Source organism: Macrobrachium rosenbergii, chromosome 11, assembly GCF_040412425.1.
Source record: "Macrobrachium rosenbergii isolate ZJJX-2024 chromosome 11, ASM4041242v1, whole genome shotgun sequence".
Classification (NCBI taxonomy): Eukaryota; Metazoa; Arthropoda; class Malacostraca; order Decapoda; family Palaemonidae; genus Macrobrachium; species Macrobrachium rosenbergii.
Window position 1 is genome coordinate 25512047 of NC_089751.1, and position 22315 is coordinate 25534361.

The 22315-nt window shown below is 36.7% G+C and overlaps 1 protein-coding gene across 1 annotated transcript in view; it reads right to left on the reverse strand.

Annotated features, from left to right (window-relative positions):
* Nucleotides 1-22315, reverse strand: part of LOC136843497 (aldehyde dehydrogenase, dimeric NADP-preferring-like) — a 177663-nt gene that overhangs the window by 60992 nt on the left and 94356 nt on the right. Inside the window, exons 9-10 of the mRNA XM_067112032.1 lie at nucleotides 19365-19476; nucleotides 2299-2384 (exon numbers count right to left, since the gene is read on the reverse strand). Of these exons, the coding sequence (XP_066968133.1) occupies nucleotides 2299-2384; nucleotides 19365-19476 (198 nt within the window). The remainder of the gene's footprint in view (nucleotides 1-2298; nucleotides 2385-19364; nucleotides 19477-22315) is intronic.

Sequence of the window (22315 nt, forward strand, 5' to 3'; positions counted from 1 at the left end):
ATTTGACCTATTCACGTTGGGGGTGGGACGATCCCCACGAATATGGGGAGTTCACTGTATAAATAATTTTTTTTATCATAAATGTATTTGTACATAATCACAAAAATACTAACATGACGTACAAACATGGCATTCTCTTTGGAGGTCATGTCCCATCGTTCCAAACTACCCATATATTTTAGATATGCTCTATACAGTAATATACTATCCTAAATTACCTGTACAGTAAATATTTCAATATAGTACGTACAATGCACAGAACGATGCGCAAAGTTACGTAGGCCAAAGAAAACGTGCATGTCTGAATAACAGGGGATATTTAAGAGTAACAGTTGTAGGCTGGTATACTTAATTTTGTAACATAACTTTGGAACGATATTAGTGTTCTGGGACGCGTTTCAGGTATATTTTTTTTTTCAACTGTCAAGTTTGGCGATGAACTGTTAAAATAGGCAATTACAAGCATTTTAGGGGTGTATATAGCCTACTTACAAGTAACAGTGGTGAAAGAGCACTGCAATGTAAGGTTACTTTAGGTGTTTTGTGATGATGGTTTAGGATGTATTTTTGTTTGAAATATTAAATTGTTTTAGTATGATAATTTAAGGTATATTTTTGTTTGAACTATCAAATTAAGCTGTGAAATGTTAAAATAGGCAGTTATAAGCATTTTAGTTTAAGGGGTGCAAGGTATTTGGCTGATATAAGCCAGTTATAAGCATTTTTTGAGGGGATTTTTGCATTTCCACGGTAGGTTCAGGAGCCTATTCCCACGTAAAAATGGGGGGACACTGTATACCCAGGGACTGCTGTTGGTTTTAGTTCTTATCTTTCATGATAGTATATCAGCTATAATTGTAATTTTGCAAAGATAAGCGCAAAGAAATATTAGAAAAAACATGTAAACCTCACAAAAAGTTACTGCATCTCTCCCATCTCAGTAAATCTCGTAAATATTTTACAACAAATTATACAGTACTCGGAATTTGTTACTGATTTTACTTCTTATCTGTTATGATATTGTGTGAGCTGTAATCATAATTTTACAAAATGAAATAAAATAAATTGTTAACAAAAACATGCATAACTTGGTAAATTTAGCATATTTTTACAAGTATCTTGGAAAAGAAGCCCCACACAGGGTTGTAAATACTCACTTTCAACTTCCTGTGGAAGGTAGGGAAAAATGTTTTAATTTTTTTTTTTTTACACTATGTGCATTTGCATATCTTCTTTCCACTGATGTGTTTTTTTTTCCTTAAACTGGCGAAACTTAAAGTTTGCCCAGTCTGGGGGTGTGCTTGATATATATTTAGCCCGTCCCTTAAGGGTTAAGGTTTCCAATGGCAGGAAAGATCATTTCCTTGCTGGTTATCAAATACAGCAATCCAGAGAGAATTATGTGTAATCACATTTACTCAAATTGGGTATACTTATAGTTGCCAACTGATCAATGAAATTATGTCATAACTAATTAAGACATTATGAGGTTGCATCTATATGGAACAAAGTGTGAATGATCTTTCAAGATATACCTAAATGCTCAGTTGCAGAGATTGTAAGCATAAAAGGGTGTATGTGATATCAAGGCAAGACCATGAGCAATGCCCCTTTGTGACTATATCTGGGTTACACGCCACATGATACAAGTATTCCCTTTAGGCAAGGAATGTCTGCATTTCCTACCATTTTTTCCTGATGTGCAATACATGAGAAATTATATTCAAGACCCATAATTTTCAGTTCCTCCCACTTATAACTCCAGTGGATGATAGATACTGTACACATTTTGAGGTTTGGATCCCTAAGCATTATGAGTACTTACAACAAATCAAAAAACTTAATTTTTCTACTTGACTGTAAATAGCCCACTGGAGTTCTGGAAATCTGACCAAGTGAACTCTGAGAGCATTCAAACTTCCAATAACGTTTTCCTCTCTTGCATCATTCAGTTCTGCCTGTCATCTGTTTTCCACAAAACCTTCAGAATGTCCCTCCACAACCCAGGACTGCATTCTCTTCAGGCAGTACCATTTACATCTTTTAGTTTGAGATCCAATTTTTATCCATCTTTCTCTCTACATTTACTTCCCTTTAGAGCAATTTATTCTCCCTGCAGTTTTTCTGCCCTTCTCTTAGTCTGTCTATACTTCAAGTATGAAGGTGGCCACCCTGTAAGGTGTAACTGCTTCATGCTGAAAAATATTCTACAAAGATCTGTATTGGCAATCAAATATTTGATTTAAGAGTCTATGAAAATTATTGTATACAATGAAAAGAACTTACTAAAAATCTCACCTTGAATTAATGAACCTAATTGCTTCATAGGCTGAGTTAACATTCATGATTGGAAGAATAGGCCCAAAAATTTCTTCTGTCATGACCTGCAACAAAGGGGAAATCGAGCTATACATATACATATACACATCTCTTCCTTTCATATTTCCCATTACTTTCTGTCAATTTTTTCTAATGAGCACCATATTCTCTGGAGGCTTGAATTTTGAATCAATGGCCCTGTGGGCTTGTTCTGTATGAATAGGGCTCATCTTCTGCATATATATATATATATATATATATATATATATATATATATATATATATATATATATATATATATATATATATATATATATATATATATATATATTATATATATATATATATATATATATATATATATAAATATATATATATATATATATATATATATATATATATATATATATATATATATATATATATATATATATATATATATATATATATATATATATATATATATATATATGAATGTCTTTTCCTGTAATACTACAGTGTAATATGAAAATAAGAAGGCCCATAAAACACTATTTAAACGTTGAAACCATATATTTCCCTCACTTGTTTCTGTGCCCCTGTTCACTGGTAGAATATGGACAGGTGGAAAGTTACAATGGTATATATACAAAAACATGAAGGTGTGGCCTTAGGCCTCCGATGTTAAGGAGGTGGCGTTTCTTAAGAAGGAGGAGATTGACCAAATTCCCTAGTGGTTTTTGGCCTCATTAGCTCCCGTTTGGCGATGGATCTGGCGGTCGCGTTTCTTGGGTCATCTTCTTCAAAAGTGGTCCGAGGATTAAGGAATTTGGTCAATCTCCTCCTTCTTAAGAAACGCCACCTCCTTAACATCGGAGGCCTAAGGCCACACCTTCATGTTTTTGTATATATACCATTGTAACTTTCCACCTGTCCATATTCTACCAGTGAACAGGGGCACAGAAGCAAGTGCCTACTAAATATATGGTTTCAACGTTTAAATAGTGTTTTATGGGCCTTCTTATTTTCATATATATATATATATATATATATATATATATATATATATATATATATATATATATATATATATATATATATATATATATATATATATATATATATAAATATATATATATGATATATATGATTATATATATATATATATATATATATATATATATATATATATATATATATATATATATATATATATATATATATATATATATATATATATATATATATTTATATATATATATATTATATATATATATATATATATATATATATATATATATATATATATATATATATATATATATATATATATATATATATATATATATATATATATATATATATATATATATATATATATATATATATATATATATATATATATATATATATATATATATATTCATTCAATCATAAGCTACAAACGTCCTTTAATATCCAATTAAAAATCGGAAATAATATATTTTCATATGTTTTCAAGGGGAATTTTTAGTGATAATAAGTTCGTCTTCTCTCCTGGGCTCAACCAGCGAAGACAAGAACTCAGGACTACAGTGGACGATTTTAACCCACGCTGCCAGCAAGTGAGGTATAAGTGGATATCGTCTTCCAATACAAATCGCCCGTCGAACTCAGGTGTTTGTACAGGTAGTCGTTAAAATGTCTTACGACCTATGCGACTTACGACTGACCGACTTTTACGACGGCTACGACAATATAATATATATAATAATTTAATTTTATACTTTGCTAAAATACGCCGTTTATTCATTTTTAATACTTTTTCCGCTACCGCAGGCCTCATATCCGAGAGATGCTCAGCTTTCGGCAACATAGTGTGTTTGTGTCGTTCAAAATGGTAAAAGATTCATATTTTTGTAATGTATTTTGTATTTCTTTTTTGCAAATAAATCAAATGTAATAACAAATTACCGTATTTGATGGCTTATAATACGCATGTCTGCATAGGACGCACCCCAATTTCAGCAGGACACTGAGGGAAAAAATAAGGTTTCTAGCCTATGCTCATATGATTTTGGTAAGTAAAAACTGTAGTATTAGGTTATCATATGCATATTGTTTCTTACCAACAGAATCAACAAAAACATTAATAAAGAAGTTATTTACCATATTTATATTTATCAAAATATGTATTATACAATCAGCCATTTACTACGATCGAATGTTTCGTCTGCTGCTGAAAGCTACCTCATAGGTTTACCAATAGATCGCAACACATTCATTTGTAAACATTGTTTCTTACCGCCAGAATCAACAAAAACATTAATAAAGATGTTACCTACGGTAATATATGTTATATATATCCATTATATATTATAAAAGTATGCAATCAAGGGTAAAATTCAATAAATAAAAGTGTTTCCTATGTAACAGCTCGAGTCTCATGAGCAACTGAACAAAGCCATGTTATTATTCTTAAAAGAGAATGCTAGCACGAGTTACTTTTGATATCAACTCAATGAAGCCTTGTTATTATGCCTAAAGAGAATGGTAGCAGGAATTTCAACCACCAATTGATCGAAGCCATGTTGTTATGCATAAAGAGAATGTTAGCAGGAATTGCCAACTACCAACTGAACGAAGCCTTGTTATCCGTAAAGCTCTCGAGATAATCACCAATAGGTGGCAGCACACGTACTGTTTATATCTATAAATGTGGAATGCGGCGATCCGCTGTAGACTACGATAATGATATTAACATTTTAATGAAAATATCGATAATAACAACGTAGATATTGATTATAATACTAGCAGTAGTAATTGCGGTGATGGTAAGTGATAATGATAAATAATTATAAACTTTGTTTTTTAATAGGTTATTAGGATAACACCGAATTTTACGCTAGGCTACAACATCTACGTGACGTTTCATGTATAATTTCGGCCAAAATTCTTAAATTTTGAGCCTACATTATGTACATAGGACGCAGGGGGATTTTTTAGGCCATTTTTTTTGTTAAAAAAGTGCGTCTTATACGCCGTCAAATACGGTATGTATTTAATTCAAACCTATAAATAAACAAAAGTAAATAATACGTCATACGTGTAGCCGATTGGCAATGCAAATGGCGGATAAGAAAATGTAAACAGACCAGACAGATGGTTTGAATGCCTACAATAAAAATGTTAAATACAGTAATAAAAGTAAGTATTAATCAAGGAGTTCAAGCATGATAAGATTTCATATGCTAAACGTAAAAATAGGTACAGTACTATACATGCACATTTTTTGGATAATATAAAATGTATATGTAGGCTAGTCATACTTAGGATATATGATGGATAATACACGGTAGGTACAGAATACATGTACATATGTGGTTGGTCGACTTACGACGAGATCGACTTCCGACCACTCTGTCAGAACCTAATGCCGTCGTAAGTTGACGACTACCTGTATTTGGAGATGATATTCACCCACCTCTGCCATGCTAACCACGTGATGCGTTTTGTTTATGCACGCAGCCATATTATGACTTTTTTTATCACATCACCGTGATTCATATTCAATCAGTAAGCTACAAACGTCCTTTAATATCCAATTCGCTCTACCTCGGAAATAATATATTTTCATATATGTTACCGAAGGGGAATTTTTTAGTGATAAGTTCGTCTTCTCCTGGGCTCGAACCAGCGAAGACAAGAACTCAGGACTACAGTGGACGCATTTTAACCCACGCTGCCAGCAAGTGAGGTATAAGTGGATATTGTCTTCCCATATACAAATCGCCCGTCGAACTCAGGTGTTTGTATTTGGAGACGATATTCACCCACCTCTGCCATGCTAACCACGTAGTGCGTTTGTCGCATGCAGCCATATTATGACTTTTTTTATCACATCACCGTGATTCATATTCAATCAGTAAGCTACAAACGTCCTTTAATATCCAATTCGCTCTACCTCGGAAATAATATATTTTCATATATGTTACCGAAGGGGGGGTTAGACTTAACCATTTTGGGGAATGAAGGAGAGAGATTCTGAAGGGGTGAGTGGAAACCCACAGTTCTTGTAATTAAATAAATTGAAAACAATTTTTATTTTTCTCAATTATGTTGCAAATGTAAAAACAGGTGAGGCTGCGAGAAAAGAGGGCCCATTTGTTGCACCTCCCCAACCAAGTTAGCATTCACACCCTAGATTGGGTGAGAATGATTACCAGCAAGCAAACTCACTTAAACACTATACTTTACTTCTCTCTCATTTCCCTTTGGTGCCTTATAATTTAACTTAAGCTTTTGTGTAGCAATGAATTTCAGGAGGCAAAGAACATTGTAACATTTACATTAATGCAGAACAAATATTTGCTGCTAGAAATGACATATTTTTATCATTAAATTCCTATTACGTTAAGGCAACGTTACGCAGAATATTTTTTACAATGTAGTGGTATAGTTAAAACAATGAATCAATACTAGGTTAATTCTAGAGATACTTCATGCACTCTTAATAATAATTAATTACAAGTTTTGCACACATGCAGTTAGTCTGCCTTGAAGAGGCATTACACTAAGGTAAACGTGGTCTTGGTTAGGTGTTTCTACGATACTTGAGCAACGGCTCAGTGCCATTCGGGCACTATAACACAAGGTCGCGAGTCTGAGACTCAAGATTTATTACACAGATTCACAAAGAGAATAGATGAGATTCCAAGTAATCAATGGTTGTAAAATGAAGATGACGATTAAATACGCCAAAATTACATTCCTTAGTCTATGGAAGACAGCTACGATCATTTCTTAGCCCAAGAGGGCCACAAAGGTAGCCAGAGGGCGCAACCCCTCCAGCAGGATCATTTGTCAGCATCTGTGATAATGGCACTGTGCTAAGTTGGCACTCATATAATAATAACTAACGGTGATGGCATATTGTATTTTAAATGCATCATGCTACGGTAGGCATGAAAGGGAGGTCATAGGACCTGTACAGTTGGCATACCTGTAATGGCACTCTGCATGGGCAGAAGGGATTGACATAAAATGGGGGCCTTGGTAAGGCATAAAATAAATGTAATAATCAAAAGTAAGGAAGGGAAATGTTAAAGGGATAGAATAAGAGATAGAGTTGTAAAGGAAATAAATAGGGGAAGGGCCCTGACATCCTCGTCTGGATAGAGGTGCCAAAGCCTTCATAGGATAAAGGGATGGCACTGTGCCATTTTGGCACAGGTGCCAGGAGAGCTTGGGGATCCCCTTAAGCTACCTGGAATTATCCACGCCTCTGGTATTTGCTCCATGGAGCTCTCTTACTCTGATGGTTTGTCTCGGTCAGGGAATCGGTGGAACCAGGTCCAGAGGGTATTTGAGTGACACCTGTGTCGGCTTCCTTGACAGCTGACGCAGGGGCCTTCTTTACAAGCTCTACCACAATCCGTCGCAGTTCCTGGAGTTCATCAGCCATTTGAGACATGGTAGAATCCTTACTCACTGCTGTGTCTGCAGCAGACTGAGACAGAGTGAAAGAAGTCGTGGGGGGTGTGAGAGGCTCGCAGGTAAGAATGACCAGCTCAGGCACGGGTTGCGAGGCCGCATCTTTGGGTGAGCTTCCACTGGGGTCGGAAGGATCCATCTCTCTTACCGGCATTAGTAGCAGAGCCAAGCCAGGTGAAGAGAGGGGGCCCAGACTGGGATCTCTTGAATGGAGATCAGGGCGTGCTCTGGCACTGGCACTAAGGTGGGGCCAGGCACTAATAATTGATTTGGAATTTGTTCGTCGTTTGGGACAGACAGAGCTGGGCACTGCCCAGTGCACCCAAGTGACACTGGCAGAGATTGTGAATCAAGAGTAGGATCCCCTGGAGGGGGATCTACTTGAGGCCTTGCCCCAGCATGGCCGGGCACTGGAATGGGATCGGGAATCGATCTTGGTGGAGAGGGCCACTGCAAATTGCATTCAGGTGACACTGTCAGTGGAACGAAATTAGGCGTTTATGTTTTACTTGTGCCTAATAAATGATCTGGGGGATTTGGACCCCTGGATTCTAACTTAGATGGGGACTGGAAGTCCTGTCCCAGGAGGTCATAACCTCCAGGAATATATCTGGCGACTGCAAGGTCGCAAATTTCAGATCTATGAGGTCTTGTGATCCTCAACTTGACAGTATGAAGTATCATTTTAAAGTGACTGATACCCTCAATCATGACGAATTTATGTCTGTTGATGATAGTTCCACGGGGAACTTTATATTCCCTTATGAGGGACATTTGTGTGCCAGAATCATCAAATGCTTTGACCTGGCTGGCAGGGCACCTACCTCGGGGCAGTGCCACATAAATGGGACCCTGGGTGGGAGGACCTAAAGATGTTGGATCGGTGACTGCCAAGGCAAGGGCGGGAGTACTTGATTTATTATTATTAGGGCACTTTGTTCATTGGGCAGAGTGCAATAACTCTGGCTATAATCTTTACCTGGCACTGTCCCATAGGAGGGAGCAGGCCCCTTACCCTTCGCCCACGACCCAGGTGTGGCTTGGGGTGTTGTCACGTTTGAGGACGTAGAGGGGTTTTCTGGCTGATTCTCTGCCTTCAAGCAGCACTGTTCAGTGGTGTGCCCTGTTCTCTTACAATACCCACACACCAGTTTCTTATGGGGGTGCCCATTCTTGTGAGGTTGCTGGGAGTTGGTCAAGGAAGGTAAGGAGGGATATAATTTTCAGCCATGGGAACTAAGATGGGGATGATGCGTATCCCATACGCCAGCCCAACGGCAGCACTCGACCACTGTCTTAGGCGCCTTATCACACAAATGAGTGGCGAGAGTTGGCAGGGCATAAAATAAGAAGCCCTCGAGCTGGAAAAGTTCAAGGACTTCCTCTACACTAGTGGCTTTCAGAGATTCTAGCCATCATTTTAGGGCCTGGGTCTTTTTGAAGATCCACTCAGATCAGGTTTGGCCTGATTCCTTGGGCATATTTCTCCACCTTTTCCTCCAACAGTCGGGAGTTATTCCAAAAGCCTTTGTAATGGCTTGGCGGACAGGGTTAAGATTTCCTCGATCCTCAGGGGGGAGAGCGTTGAATGCAATGGCACCCTTTCTTTCAAGGTGTCGTCCCAGGATCAGAGAAATTTCTTCAGTAGAGGGCTGATAGGTCGTCAGGACCTTTTCAATATGGTCGGGCCAGGCTTCAGGCTTGACTTCGTCCCATTTTCTTATGAGGGTGCCTACACTACTGAGGGTTGAGTGAGGAGAGGGTGTTGATGTGTTGCGCATGTCGTGAGCTGCCATTGCAAGCTGATGAGCTCTTTCCTTCTCCCTCTCCTGTCTTTCTTTCTCCTACTCCTGTCTTTCTGCCTCTTCTCGTTTCTCCTGGACTATTCTTTCTTTCTCTTTCTCCTGTCTTTCTGCCTCTTCTTGTTTCTCCTGGGCTATTCTTTCCTTCTCTTTCTCCTGTCTTTGTGCCTCTTCTCGTTTCTCCTGGGCTATTCTTTCTTTCTCCTTCTCCTGTCTTTCTGCCTCTTCTCATTTCTCCTGGGCAATTCTTTCTTTCTTCTTCTCCTGCCTCTTCTCATTTCTCCTGGGCTCTTCTTTCTGACTCTCTTTCTTCCTTGGCACCGTCTACCCTCTCTTGGACCCATTCCTTCAGGGCTTGTCCTAATAGTCCCATGTCCTTTCCAGCAGACATGTAGAATTTGAAGTCCTCATTTTGCTGGGCTCTGGATGTCGTAGATATCTTGAAATAACGCTTATATGGGTGTGACCTGTTAGAAAATCAATACAGTATATCTGAAAGAATCAGGGTGTCTCGAAAGACTCAGGGTGTCCCGAAGGACTCAGGGTGTCTTGAAAGACTCAAGGTGTCCCGAAGGACTCGCGGTGTCTCAAAAGACTCAGGGTGTCCCGAAGGACTCAAGTTGTCTGAAAAGACTCAGGCCTGTTCGAGGGAACAGGTTCAATATGTCTGATGAGACTCAATATTGTTAGAAATGAACAGATTCAAGGTGTCTGAATAGACTCAACTGTTCAGAGTGAATGAGAATTAATATGTCTGAATAAGAAAAATCTCAGGGTGTCTGAAAAGACTTTGTTAAAAAATTAATATGTCTGGATAAGACAAATCTGAAACACTCAATTGTTCAGAATGAATGAAAATTAGTGTCTGAATAAGACAAATATGTCTGAATAAGACAAACGCCAGGATGTCTGAAAGCTCAATTGTTCAGAATTAACGAAAATTAATGTCTGAATGAGACAAATTTCAAGGTGTCTGAAAAGACTTAAAATTTAATATGTCTGTATAAGACAAATTTCAGTTAGAAATTAATATGTCTGAGTAAGAAAACTTCAGGGCGTCCGTTAATATGTCTGAATAGGCTTAGTGGTTCTTAATGAATGAAAATTTAGCCCAAGCTAACGTAAGCCTTTAGGTATATTTTATTTTGTGGAGAGATGCTGCAGACCTAATAAAAGAAAAGGCTTATGGGGTAATACACTTATGGTGTGTAGAGGAAATTTTCCTTGCTCTGTTAAATAATTTTAAATATGGCGTAATGATAACAGTACATCGATCCTATCGAGTACTAAAATCTCCAACACACCAGGGTAAGAAAAGAGAGAAAAAAATGCTTAATTTTATAACATGCACGGAGGCAATGCGGACTGCCGTGGGGAAGGAAAGAGATTGTTATTCTCCGTTATCAAACAAACTTAGCTCACACATGTCTAACAGTACTTCAATGTTTTAATTCTGGTCTCGTAACATCTGCCGACAAATGAATGAGTTAGGCGGGTGGGGGGAGGGGGGGTCATCTTGACTGCATGTCTGTCCTTCTACCTGGGCCTACCCTTCTTTCCCACCACTCGGGGACTCCTGCAGTAATGAATGAAAGACGAAATTCTCACTTATATTCATTAATAAATAAACTTACAAGAATACTACGGGCTTACTGAGGAATATCCTACTCAGTTAAAACTAAAAGGTTTATTACTTTCAAAAATGCGGCGATGTGCACGGATGTATGGATAAAAATTAGTGAGTGAAAGAAAAGCATATATGAGTGCTGTGCCTGTGGTTTTATAGCAATGGAATTTCTAATGGAACTCACAAATCAAAGATGGCAGACATTTGGGGATGGGCCCACGTGGCCTGGAATTGAAGATTCCATGTCGGAATTTACTATTCTCGTTTTAAGAGTGAAAATTTAGATTCCTAAATACTTCCTAGCTTTTCCTATCGATCAAGCAATGGAGAGTTAAGTATACCTTAGTTTAACCAGACCACTGAGCTGATTAACAGCTCCCCAAGGGCTGGCCTGAAGGATTAAATTTATTTTACGTGGCTAAGAACCAATTGGTTACCTAGTAACGGGACCTACAGCTTATTGTGGAATCCGAACCACATTTTTAACCTTATTGCTTTGTCCGGACAAATTATGATTAAAAAATCAGTGTTTTCATCTATGTTTTTAAGAGCATTATGGGTATGTAGCCCTGAATATACTGATGAGGAAATAGATAAGATTAGGAATGCAGGCAAGAAATTGAAATACCCTGACAGTGTATTAAACATTGCATTTGAAGTGGCAATAAAGACTATGTATCAAAACCAAAAAGAACCTTACAACACAAAAAATTTGCTTGTACTGCCTTATAATAATAATGAAAGATATCCCCCATCTTCTTAAGAATTTTGGTGTTAATGTTGCATTTAAGAATAATAAAACAATGAACAATGTACTTATCCAGAACTCCCCTGACAATACTAAAGGGTGTGTACATAAAATTCCATGTAAGTCTTGTGACAACTTTTATATTGGGCAAACAGGGAAAGCACTGGGAAAAAGAATTGAGCAGCATAAGAAATGTGTGAGATATGCACAGGGGAACAGTGGTATTTTTGTACATGTTAGTGAGAACAATCATGCTACCAACTGGGAAGGGGCAAAAAGGATTGTTTATTCTAATAATACACTGGAAAGGAATATCATTGAATCTAGCTTTGTAAAAGAAAGTTACAACCATAATATGAATATTAGTCAAGGGATTTATAAACTTGATCCTTTAATATCAAAAGAAATTTGTAAATTGTTTAAATTTCAAGGTAGGCAGTAGAGATGTATGAAAATAGGATTATCATATTTGTAAACACAGTACAGGGGCAGTAGTGCTAATGACTTTCCAAACTCTGCCTCCCTGACACCTGTCAGATGTGGATCTGAGGTCGCCTATGGTCGGTATGTTTATCAGTATTGTCCCCTGAGAATTATATTGTGATTTTTAGCCAAATGAGTTTTGAAGGCCACTCCTACCTTGACAGCAGCCTGTGGCTGGATATGTAGTCTCTAATGGTTGTGTATGTTCGTCACTACTGTTCCTGCCGTATATAAATTTGTGACTTCTAATACTATGCATCAGTCCTTCACAATGGATTGGAAATAAAGTCAAAACCGGTCAGGACCTACACCCTTTTATTTTTCACCTGTGGTAATGTATGATAAATGAATCTCTTTATATAATATATATATATATATATATATATATATATATATATATATATATATATATATATATATATATATATATATATATATATATATATATATATATATATATATATATATATATGTTAAAAAAACAGAATTCCATCAAACATAAGGAGCCCATAGAAATGCCAAAATATGGAAATTAAAGTATATATTTCAGAGACCAAACTCTTTCTCCTCAAGCAATTGTGAATGATAAAAAGTTGCAGAAAAGTTGTATTTATACCAGAAGATCCACAGGTCAGCCATTAAGTCACTCCAGTTGACAATTTCTCTTCTTAATCATTGGTTGCAGGAAGAGTTTATCTATAATATCTGAATCTCAAGTGCCTCTTGAGAGACTCATTGCATTTCTTTGTTTGATCAAGGCTGATTCCACCATCCGGCTTTTGAACCGACAATTTCTGCTATAAATTATGAGACATATTACAGTTTATTCTGTGGTTATGGTTATTTATGTGGTTAAAAATAGCTGAGCTCTGTTGACCATACCTAACTGAACATTTATGCTGTGTTAATCTTTTGGGGGAGTGATTTGCCTGTGAAGCCAATATAAGATTGGTCACAGTCGAGATAAGGGATTTCATGAACTCCTGTGTCTTTGGGGACTGGTTTTTGTTGGATGTTACATCAGGGATTTGGCTAAGGTGTTTGGGTAGGTAAAAGCAAAAGGGTTAGAGTTTCCAAGTGCCTTTGTCAATGTCTTAATCCTGTCCAGGTGTGGGATCTTTATTTTATTGTTAGGCATCTCTCTGGTCTTGTTACGGGGGGGAAGGTAGAAAACAGGGTTTGCTTTGTGGATTGATTTCTCAATTAAATGGTCGGGGTAATTTAAAGATGACAGCTGTTTGTGGATTAGTTCAATTTCCTTTTCCAGGAGATCCGGGGAGCAAATCCTTAAGCCTCTTAAGAATAAATTGCTGGCTATGCCAACTTTGAATGAGATATCATGATAGCTATAAAAATGGATGTATGAATGACAGAGAGGAAGTTAGTTTTCTGTATATGGTAAAATTGTATCCTGTCGTGTCTCTAATTATTAAAGTGTCAAGAAAGGGAATTTTGTTGTCTGTTTCCCATTCAACTTTAAATTTGATGCTAGGCACTAATGCATTTAATTTTGACAGAAATTCATTGAAATTTCCCCACTTATTATCCCAAAATGTTAAGATGTCATCTACATATCTCATCCATAGCAAGTCCTTAGGTTTCATCGCACTTATTATTACAGTTTCAAAATATTCCATGTAGAGGTTGGCTAAAACAGGTCTTTGAGTACTGCCCACTCTGCACCCGAATTTTTGTTTATAGAATGACTCCCCAAAATGAAAATATGTTAATTGATACACATAATTCAATTTATTTTATTATTTTATCTAGGGCTAATGGGAGATTATCTGAATAAGGGACAATTTTTCTCTCAAAAGCTATATTTATATATATTCATATAATATATATACATACAGTAGAACCTCGGTCCTCGACGCTAATTCGTTCCAGAAGAGGTGTCGAGATTCAATTTTGTCGAATTCTGATTCGATTTTGTCGAATTCTGAGTTAATTGCTCCCATAAGAAATAAATGAAAATGGATTAATCCATTCCTGACCACCAGTCATTACCCCAACCTTGCCTTTTTATACAAAACTTTACACAAATTACAATTAAATAAGTTCAGAGTTGAATAATTTACCGTATCAGAAGCACTTTTTACATTTTTAAATGCATACTGTATCAAAAATATTGGCCTATGACCAATGCAGCCGTATTACCGACGATAGACCGAGCGCCATAGGCTAGGCTAGGTAGCCTATAGGCACTACCACAATGTACTGCAACGGGTACACACGAAAACTGTTGTTAATAATGATAACATTGAAAAACAAGCCAGATTATCACATTAAATTAATAATAGAGTATTTATAAACCGAATTACTGTATGTCTGTTATCATAAAATTAAGAAAAATTTCCTAAATTACGTCGGAACTCGACAGCTTGTGGCAGATATAAACAAACCACAGCGCCACCCTGGTGGTGTATCGCAGTACTAATTACATAAACATTCAGTATTTATGGTCAATTTCGTACAGAGTCTACTGGAATAGTGTACAAAATCACTGTAAAACATCTTTCAGTACATATTTACTGAAAGATGTTTTACAGTGATTTTGTACACTATTCCAGTAGACTCTGTATGAAATTGACCATAAATACATTCAGTAGTTATACTGAATGTTTATGTAATTAGTACCGCGATACACCACCAGGGTGGCGCTGTGGTTTGTTTATATCTGCCACCAGCTGCTGAGTTCCAACATAATTTAGGAAATTTTTCTTAATTTTACGATAACAGACATACAGTAATTCGGCTTATAAATACTGTATTATTAATTTAATGTGATAATCTGGCTTGTTTTTCAACAGCAGCAGGATGTGTAGGCTTTAAATGCTTTTAAATAAGCATGGGAAGAACGCCACCAACAACGCCCACTAGCGGCAGCTGCCTGAAACTCTTTTTTTAACAAACATCATATGATTCATCGGGTCGGATTTCGGTTTGTTGTTTGAGCTCCGACGCAAAATTTACTCAACATTTCGTGTTGAAATCCAATTATGTCGAGTTCTAGTACAGTCGAGGACCAGGGTTCTACTGTGTGTCTATATATATATATATATAGTCAACTCCCGGTATTTGCGGGGGATAGGGACCACAGCCACCCGGGAATAGCTAAAATCCACGAATACTTCACGCCTCCTCTAAAAATGCTGAATCAAACATTTTTTTCTGTGCATGGAAGGTTGTTGAGATTCCTCCATTTTTACAGTAAATTCTAGTGGTATCTGTTCTTCACTGCATCTATACTGGTGACCTAGGTAAACTTCAGATTGGTAAGATATGTTTGAGAAGTTTTTTGCCAAAGTGTAACGGTATAGGGAAAAATTAGATAGGAAAGCATAAAGAGAAAGAGAGAGAATAGAGAGAGAGACAGAGAGAGAAAAAGAATAAAGAGAGAGAAGAGAGAGAGAGAGAACAACAATTAAGCCTTGGTTGTTATGTATTGCAAGACTAGAAGTGTTGAGTAAGCAAACCGCAAGAAACAGTCTTGCACGAACTCAAAACAGTGAGCAAGTATATCGTGCCCAGGGCCATAAAACTGATCGTAAAATCTGGAAACTGTGCCCTCGCGATTTAGCTGACTAAGGATCACTCAGCACCTCGTCAGAAGCTAACATTCCAGCCATATCTATAACCCCACCTTCAACAGGAGGCGTTTACATTGAAATTCCATGGAAAAGGGCTGGACAAAGTGATGTAGTTCAACATCTCTCCAATCAAACATTCTAGGGAGGAGTCCTTTACACCTCCTCCTGAGGTAATTTCCAATCAAATCCTCTAAGGAGAGATTTTAACAACACCCACCACCATCCTTCCCAATCAAGCTATTTGAGGGGAGGCCTTACAGATAAAATCTTCCAATGGAGAACTGAAAAGGAGGAGTTGGACGATAACAAGAAAAACGAGGGGTTCCAGAGAAGCAAGAAGCCAGAAGAAGAGCATTCGAGTCTCAGTCAACCCATAAGAAAAGACGCAGCTTCCCCTTGCTTTTGTGGTCCCAAACAGACTTAACTGAACTGCCTAGCAAGAGTGATTTCGAGATAGTAACTGTAACCGTAAGTTGTACTTGAGTTTGCAGTTAACTTTCATCATTAAAGTAATAAGCTACCAATTCGTCTCCATTACGCCTTTCTGAGATATAATTACATTAATCTAATTCCCTTTCAAAATAACATACTCATAAGCGGCTGACTACGAAAGAGACGCTGTGGACGAATGTTTTGTCAACTTAGAAGAAATATGTAGGTAAGAAGAGAAACTAATATGTCAGGCACGACATAAATTGGTGGCAGTGATATAGGATCCAGAAGGTGAGACGAAACAGACAGACATTAACAGAAATATCAGTGCAATTACTCAAGTTACAGTGAAACGAAAAACTACAAAACGAACTTAGGTTTTACGGCAGCAAGCAAAACTTATATGAAGAAATAAAATCCTGCAATAAAATGTCAAACAGAAGTGAACAAAAAACAGTAATGGTGCAACGCGGAGAAGCAAAACACATAGAACCATTAACCACAACAAAGTGAGCCAAAACATCGACAGCAACAACAGGCAGTGAGTGTGTTTAACAAACTATTGCTACAACGTACTCTCTACGATATACTTGCTCACTGTTTTGAGTTCGTGTAAGACGGTTTCTCACGGTTTGCTCACTCAACACTTCTAGTCTCGCAATACATAACAACCAAGACTTAATCGTTGTTCTCTGTCTCTTTATCCTTTTTCTCTTTCTGTCTCTCTCTCTCTATTCTCTCTCTTTCTCTTTATGCTTTCCTATCTAATTTTTCCCTATACCATTACAAAAGCATTATTCACCTCATATACAACAGTCATGTACGAGTATAAGGATGGTTCATTCACTTTTAAAATCTGTGGTGGATTTGGGATAAATTTGCCTGGTTTCTTCCTAACTTTCCTCCAAACATCAGGTAATGGAGTTCTACTATTTACTGAGAAACAAAGGCTGACCAAGACTGACACCTGGCTGTTGTTACTACACAGCAGAACTGATCCATGGATTCTTAAAAACTCCTCTGTACACTGTCTGTAGCATTGGGTCACAGTTCTACTTGTAGTCCTTTGCAAGTTCGTAAGTTCTAATGATCACTATGGTACTACTGTATGAAGGCGTCTACTGAGTAAGTCATTCAATGGATTTATCCACATTTAGGAATGGCTCTGCACTACCATCAAACTCAACTCTTGAAATATTTTCCAATCTCCTTTTTCAAGGTTCCATCTTGGTAACTTTGCAAGAGTGGATTCCTGTTGGTGTTAATAATAACTGGTACATGACTACTCATATGCTTGTCATCGAAAGTTCTTAAGTCAAAATCAATATGGCAATTAAAACTAGCAACTGAAAGGTCAGTAGATGTCAAAGTGCCTGTCTTAACATGAAAATGTGTAGGCTACCCTGTGTTAAGGAGCCAAACATCCTCATTTTTCTTTATGTGATATGAGATTTCCCATGGTTTTAACAAGAACATCACCCCACAACAGATGTTTATAGTTCTTGGTCAGAGTAGGAGGCATGGCAGAGGGAGTTGATTAAAAACCACTAACAGATCAACATATAAAACATTATCAATTGGAGGTAAGAATAAGGAGCAAATGGTATACTTTTTCCTCCATCAACTTGCAAAGCCACTGCCTGCAAGGGCATGTATCAACTGACTGATATTTGAGGAACATCACAGAGGACATTCAGCAGACTGCCATTGTGACTCCAAATCTGTTGATCATGATACTTGATACTCCCAGGGACAAAGAGTGTGATTATCTAGTTTGCTCCCTTGTAAAAATATGGAGTATTTCAACGGTTTCAGCTATCTTTCATTTTCGAAATTAACAGAAGGATATTTCTGGATCACCTTTAGTCAGGATGATCATCGATGTTTTAGGGATCTTATTTACCTGCTGCCTGGGCACATTTCTAATATTTTGTCTTCACTGAAATACTACATCTCTGTTGAAAATTATTCCAATGCCATAACTGAAGTTTAGGTGGGTCCTAATATCAACAGGGATTTTACTATCATCTGTTTTTAGGTTTCCAGATTTGATGGTACAGTACTGCTTTCTTCTGGAGAAATCTGCTAATTCTAATGAAGATGCAACTCTTTCCTCTTATTGTTGTAAGGAATCACATTGGTGACAATGTTTTTTTAACGTGTATAAATTTCTGTTGATGGTCCCTTGGTTTCCATATCACTAGGATTCTAGGAATCAAAATTTTAAGGAGCAATGTCACAGGAAGCACCCTAAATGCTAGATTCACTAAAATTTATACCTAAATCACAGGTTGCATAAAAGGCTTCTTGACTGTCAGTAAATGAGACCCAAGTTTCCCACTGTTCACTTTCCTCATGGAATTTATTTTAATTTCTCTGTTTCTACAGGATCTAAATGCCCTTGATAAAATCTCATAATCTGTTGTATGTGGAACTGATAAAAGATGAAGGGCTAGTTAAAGAGAATCAATATACACCAAATGCAGTAAAAGGATATGAAGGTGTAAATAAGGGAAACCCCACAGCTGAACTAAGTAGTAGTGGTTAGAACGACTGGACAGCAAGATAAGAGAAAGCTAATAAGATATGAAACTGACAGATGCAATAATGAGAAAGCATAAAGAAAGATATATATAGACCTGAACTGGGGGAAAAGAAATTCCTCTAGTGCAAGAGCCCTCTTACCTGTCACTCAGCTCCATCATAAAATAGTCTGCAGCAAAACTACGTGACTTAAGTAAGGCATTCTTGTAATGACAAAGCAACCAAACAGGGATCTTGTTAGTTAGATTATTTAATTTAGCTCATTCCCTAGCAAACTAGATTTGGATAGGAAGACGAAGTTAATATTTTACAAAATATAATAAACAGGATAATAAATATTCCAATACACAAGGGCAAAATCATACCTTACTGTCTGGAGAAACATTAACCAGTATGGTTGGTGATATCCATTTCTCTGCCCTATCAACTTCTCCACCAATAGCTACCTTTCCATCTTGTAAGTACTCCTCTAGACGGCTGAAAAGATTGATTAAGCACTTTGTAGCATTCAAAAAAATCTTTGATTAATTCCACAAAGAATTTCAGACAAACCTTTTTTCATTTCAAACATTAAACATCAAGTCAATTTTGAAATTTCATTGACAAATAACATGTTGATAGTGATTTTCTTTAAATAGACACAATCATAATTATGTCCTGGCCAGCTGGGATAGATTTTATCTGATCTTTTTCACAAATTTCATGTCTAATGTGGAGAAAAAATGTCCAGCCAACAAACATAATGGAAAATGAATCAAATACAATGCAGTAATTAATGTCAACATATCTGATCAAGTAAGGAGCAAATCTGGTACAATTTGAAAAGTTATAAGCTAATTCTTCTATAAGAAATTTCTACTGTAATCTGTTTCTTTATTCTTTCAAAACTTATTGGGTTTGATTCTGTTAAAATTTTTAACTGACATTGTGAACACCAAGTAAAAGAATATCATACAAACTGTAAAAAGGCAATACAAATCCTAAAAGACTTTAAAACCTTTTTTTGTTGTTGCAGACTAATTGCTTCTGCAAAAAATTAAAAACAGAACTAAATTATATCTTAATAGAAATTTGTTTTTACTCAACATCTTAAAATAACAGAAATTTGTTTTTACTTAGTACCTTAAAAGTTTAATTTGTTAGCTAATTAAAAACAGTACTAAAACAAACATATTCTCTTCAAGAACCATAGCAAGAATATTATTATTACGTAGTGTAACCAGACGACTGAGCTAATTCATTTTCCTCTCAGAGGGCTAGCCAAAAATATCTGCTTTAATAATAATAAGTTTAAGACTTTAACAACTAAACTACAACTTTTTAAAAACTGTGAACTGTAATTGGGTTCATTGCAAATGTGGAAATTCTGACAAAATTTCTGTAATTGATTTTTTTCCAAAACTTGACATTTGTTGCTGATTATATTTTGGACATTCTTACAAAAAATATTTAACTGATTTACTCTACATTCTATACATTAAGGGACTGGATTATGTAGACCATTCATCAAATATCCAGGTGTCAAATGAGAATGACCAATTCTACAAGGGGTCAAAATAACTTGTGCTTGTGATCCCATGATGAAGTCCATATTTCAACTTTGGCCTAGATCTGCTTTCAATTGTTTTTATCAGGTTCATAATTCCATTTACTGATTATACTGAATTTTAGAGATTTCATATAATTACTAACAGGAATATCTGAATGAGATTGCATAACAGCAGTTGCAGGTTTGGTTGCTCCATTGACTTCTGTATTTCCCTTAGTGTCTATTTAGGCAGGAATCCCACATACAGTATTTCCTACTTTTTTACCATCTTCATGTAATTTATGATGTGAAAATTTTATTTGCTGTCCAAGGGTATTTTTAGATTATAATTTCGAAGGGCTTTATAGAACGTCTCGAGTTGCTGAAAATCAAGATTTCTTTGATGGCATACATTCAATAATTTTAATGGCCTGGCCTATTGCACATAATTGTGCTGTGAAAACAGGCATTGTTAAGCATGGAAAATTGGCACATTTTCTTAATTGATAAGACTGCAAATCCCATGCCTAATGAAGGTTTGGATCCGTAAGGGCAAGTTACCTGGTGTGAACCTTGATATCTTATAAGCTCTACTGCATGTTGTTTATGGTGTTTGAGTATAGTTTTTATATAAATATTTTAGTGCACACACATTTGTATCTAATGCACAATGTAAGGAGATAGTTGTTGTTGGAGGAAATTTTATATTTATATTTATTAAGTCAAACACACTGCTGGCTCCAATTGGGAGACGTGGTAAGCAATAATTTTTTATAGAGTAGCCACTGTTCGTCCTCAAAGGGGTTACACTCTCATGGTCGCCCCAGGGACCAACCAATTACAAAGAAATCTCTCATAGTTGATCTTGGCCAGAACAGTGTTTGTTGGCACAGGGATAGAATATAAAGGACTCAGGACAGGAGGGCTCTATCTCCTGTCCTACAGCAACTGCCTCAGCTCTGACTACGTCTCACTCACATAGATGTGACCGCAGCATATATTGGCCATCTTCATTACACTCTGGTCTGTCCAAGGGTTCACTATAATATCCTAGTTTTATAAATTATTGCAAAACCAATGCTAACTTATTCCAAATTTACTTGTCATTCAGAGGAAAGCAAAATCAGATGGCTATGCAACATTTTCAGAGCATAATCCACAAATATTCAATATGCTAAGCACCCTGGCACTCAACTCAAAACACCTTTGAACCAATGTGAAAATTGGCATGGCATGTATATCTATCTACACAACATATATACAGTTACCAGCCCTGTAATCACAGGGGTTAGGGGCCACAGCCACCCGCATTAACTACACCAAATACAGTGGACCTGTGCCTATTCACGGTTCTGGATTCCCGGCTTCACCTATTTGCAGAAAATTCGCCTATTCATGGTATTTTTCGTTGAGAAATGTTCACTAATTACTGTATTTTCATATCATTTTCATGATTAAATGCATTTTTTGTGAAAAAACTATTTAAAATACTCAGGCATAAGCATTTTTAGAGAGGTTTTTTGGTGTTTGAACTACTATCAAAATAGGTAGTTATAAGCATTTTTAAGACGGGTGACAAATATTTGTGGATTTTAGCTATTTGCGGGGGTTGTTGTACGTATCCCCAGCAAATACTGGGGGTTGACTGTATACCTTAAACTATCACCCTTAAACACTTTAACCCTCTAACGCCGAGCCTCTATTTACAAAAACGTCTCCCATATGCCGGTGGCGTTCGGGAGCTAGCGCCGAAACGGAAAAAGTTTTTTTCAAAAATTCACAGCACAC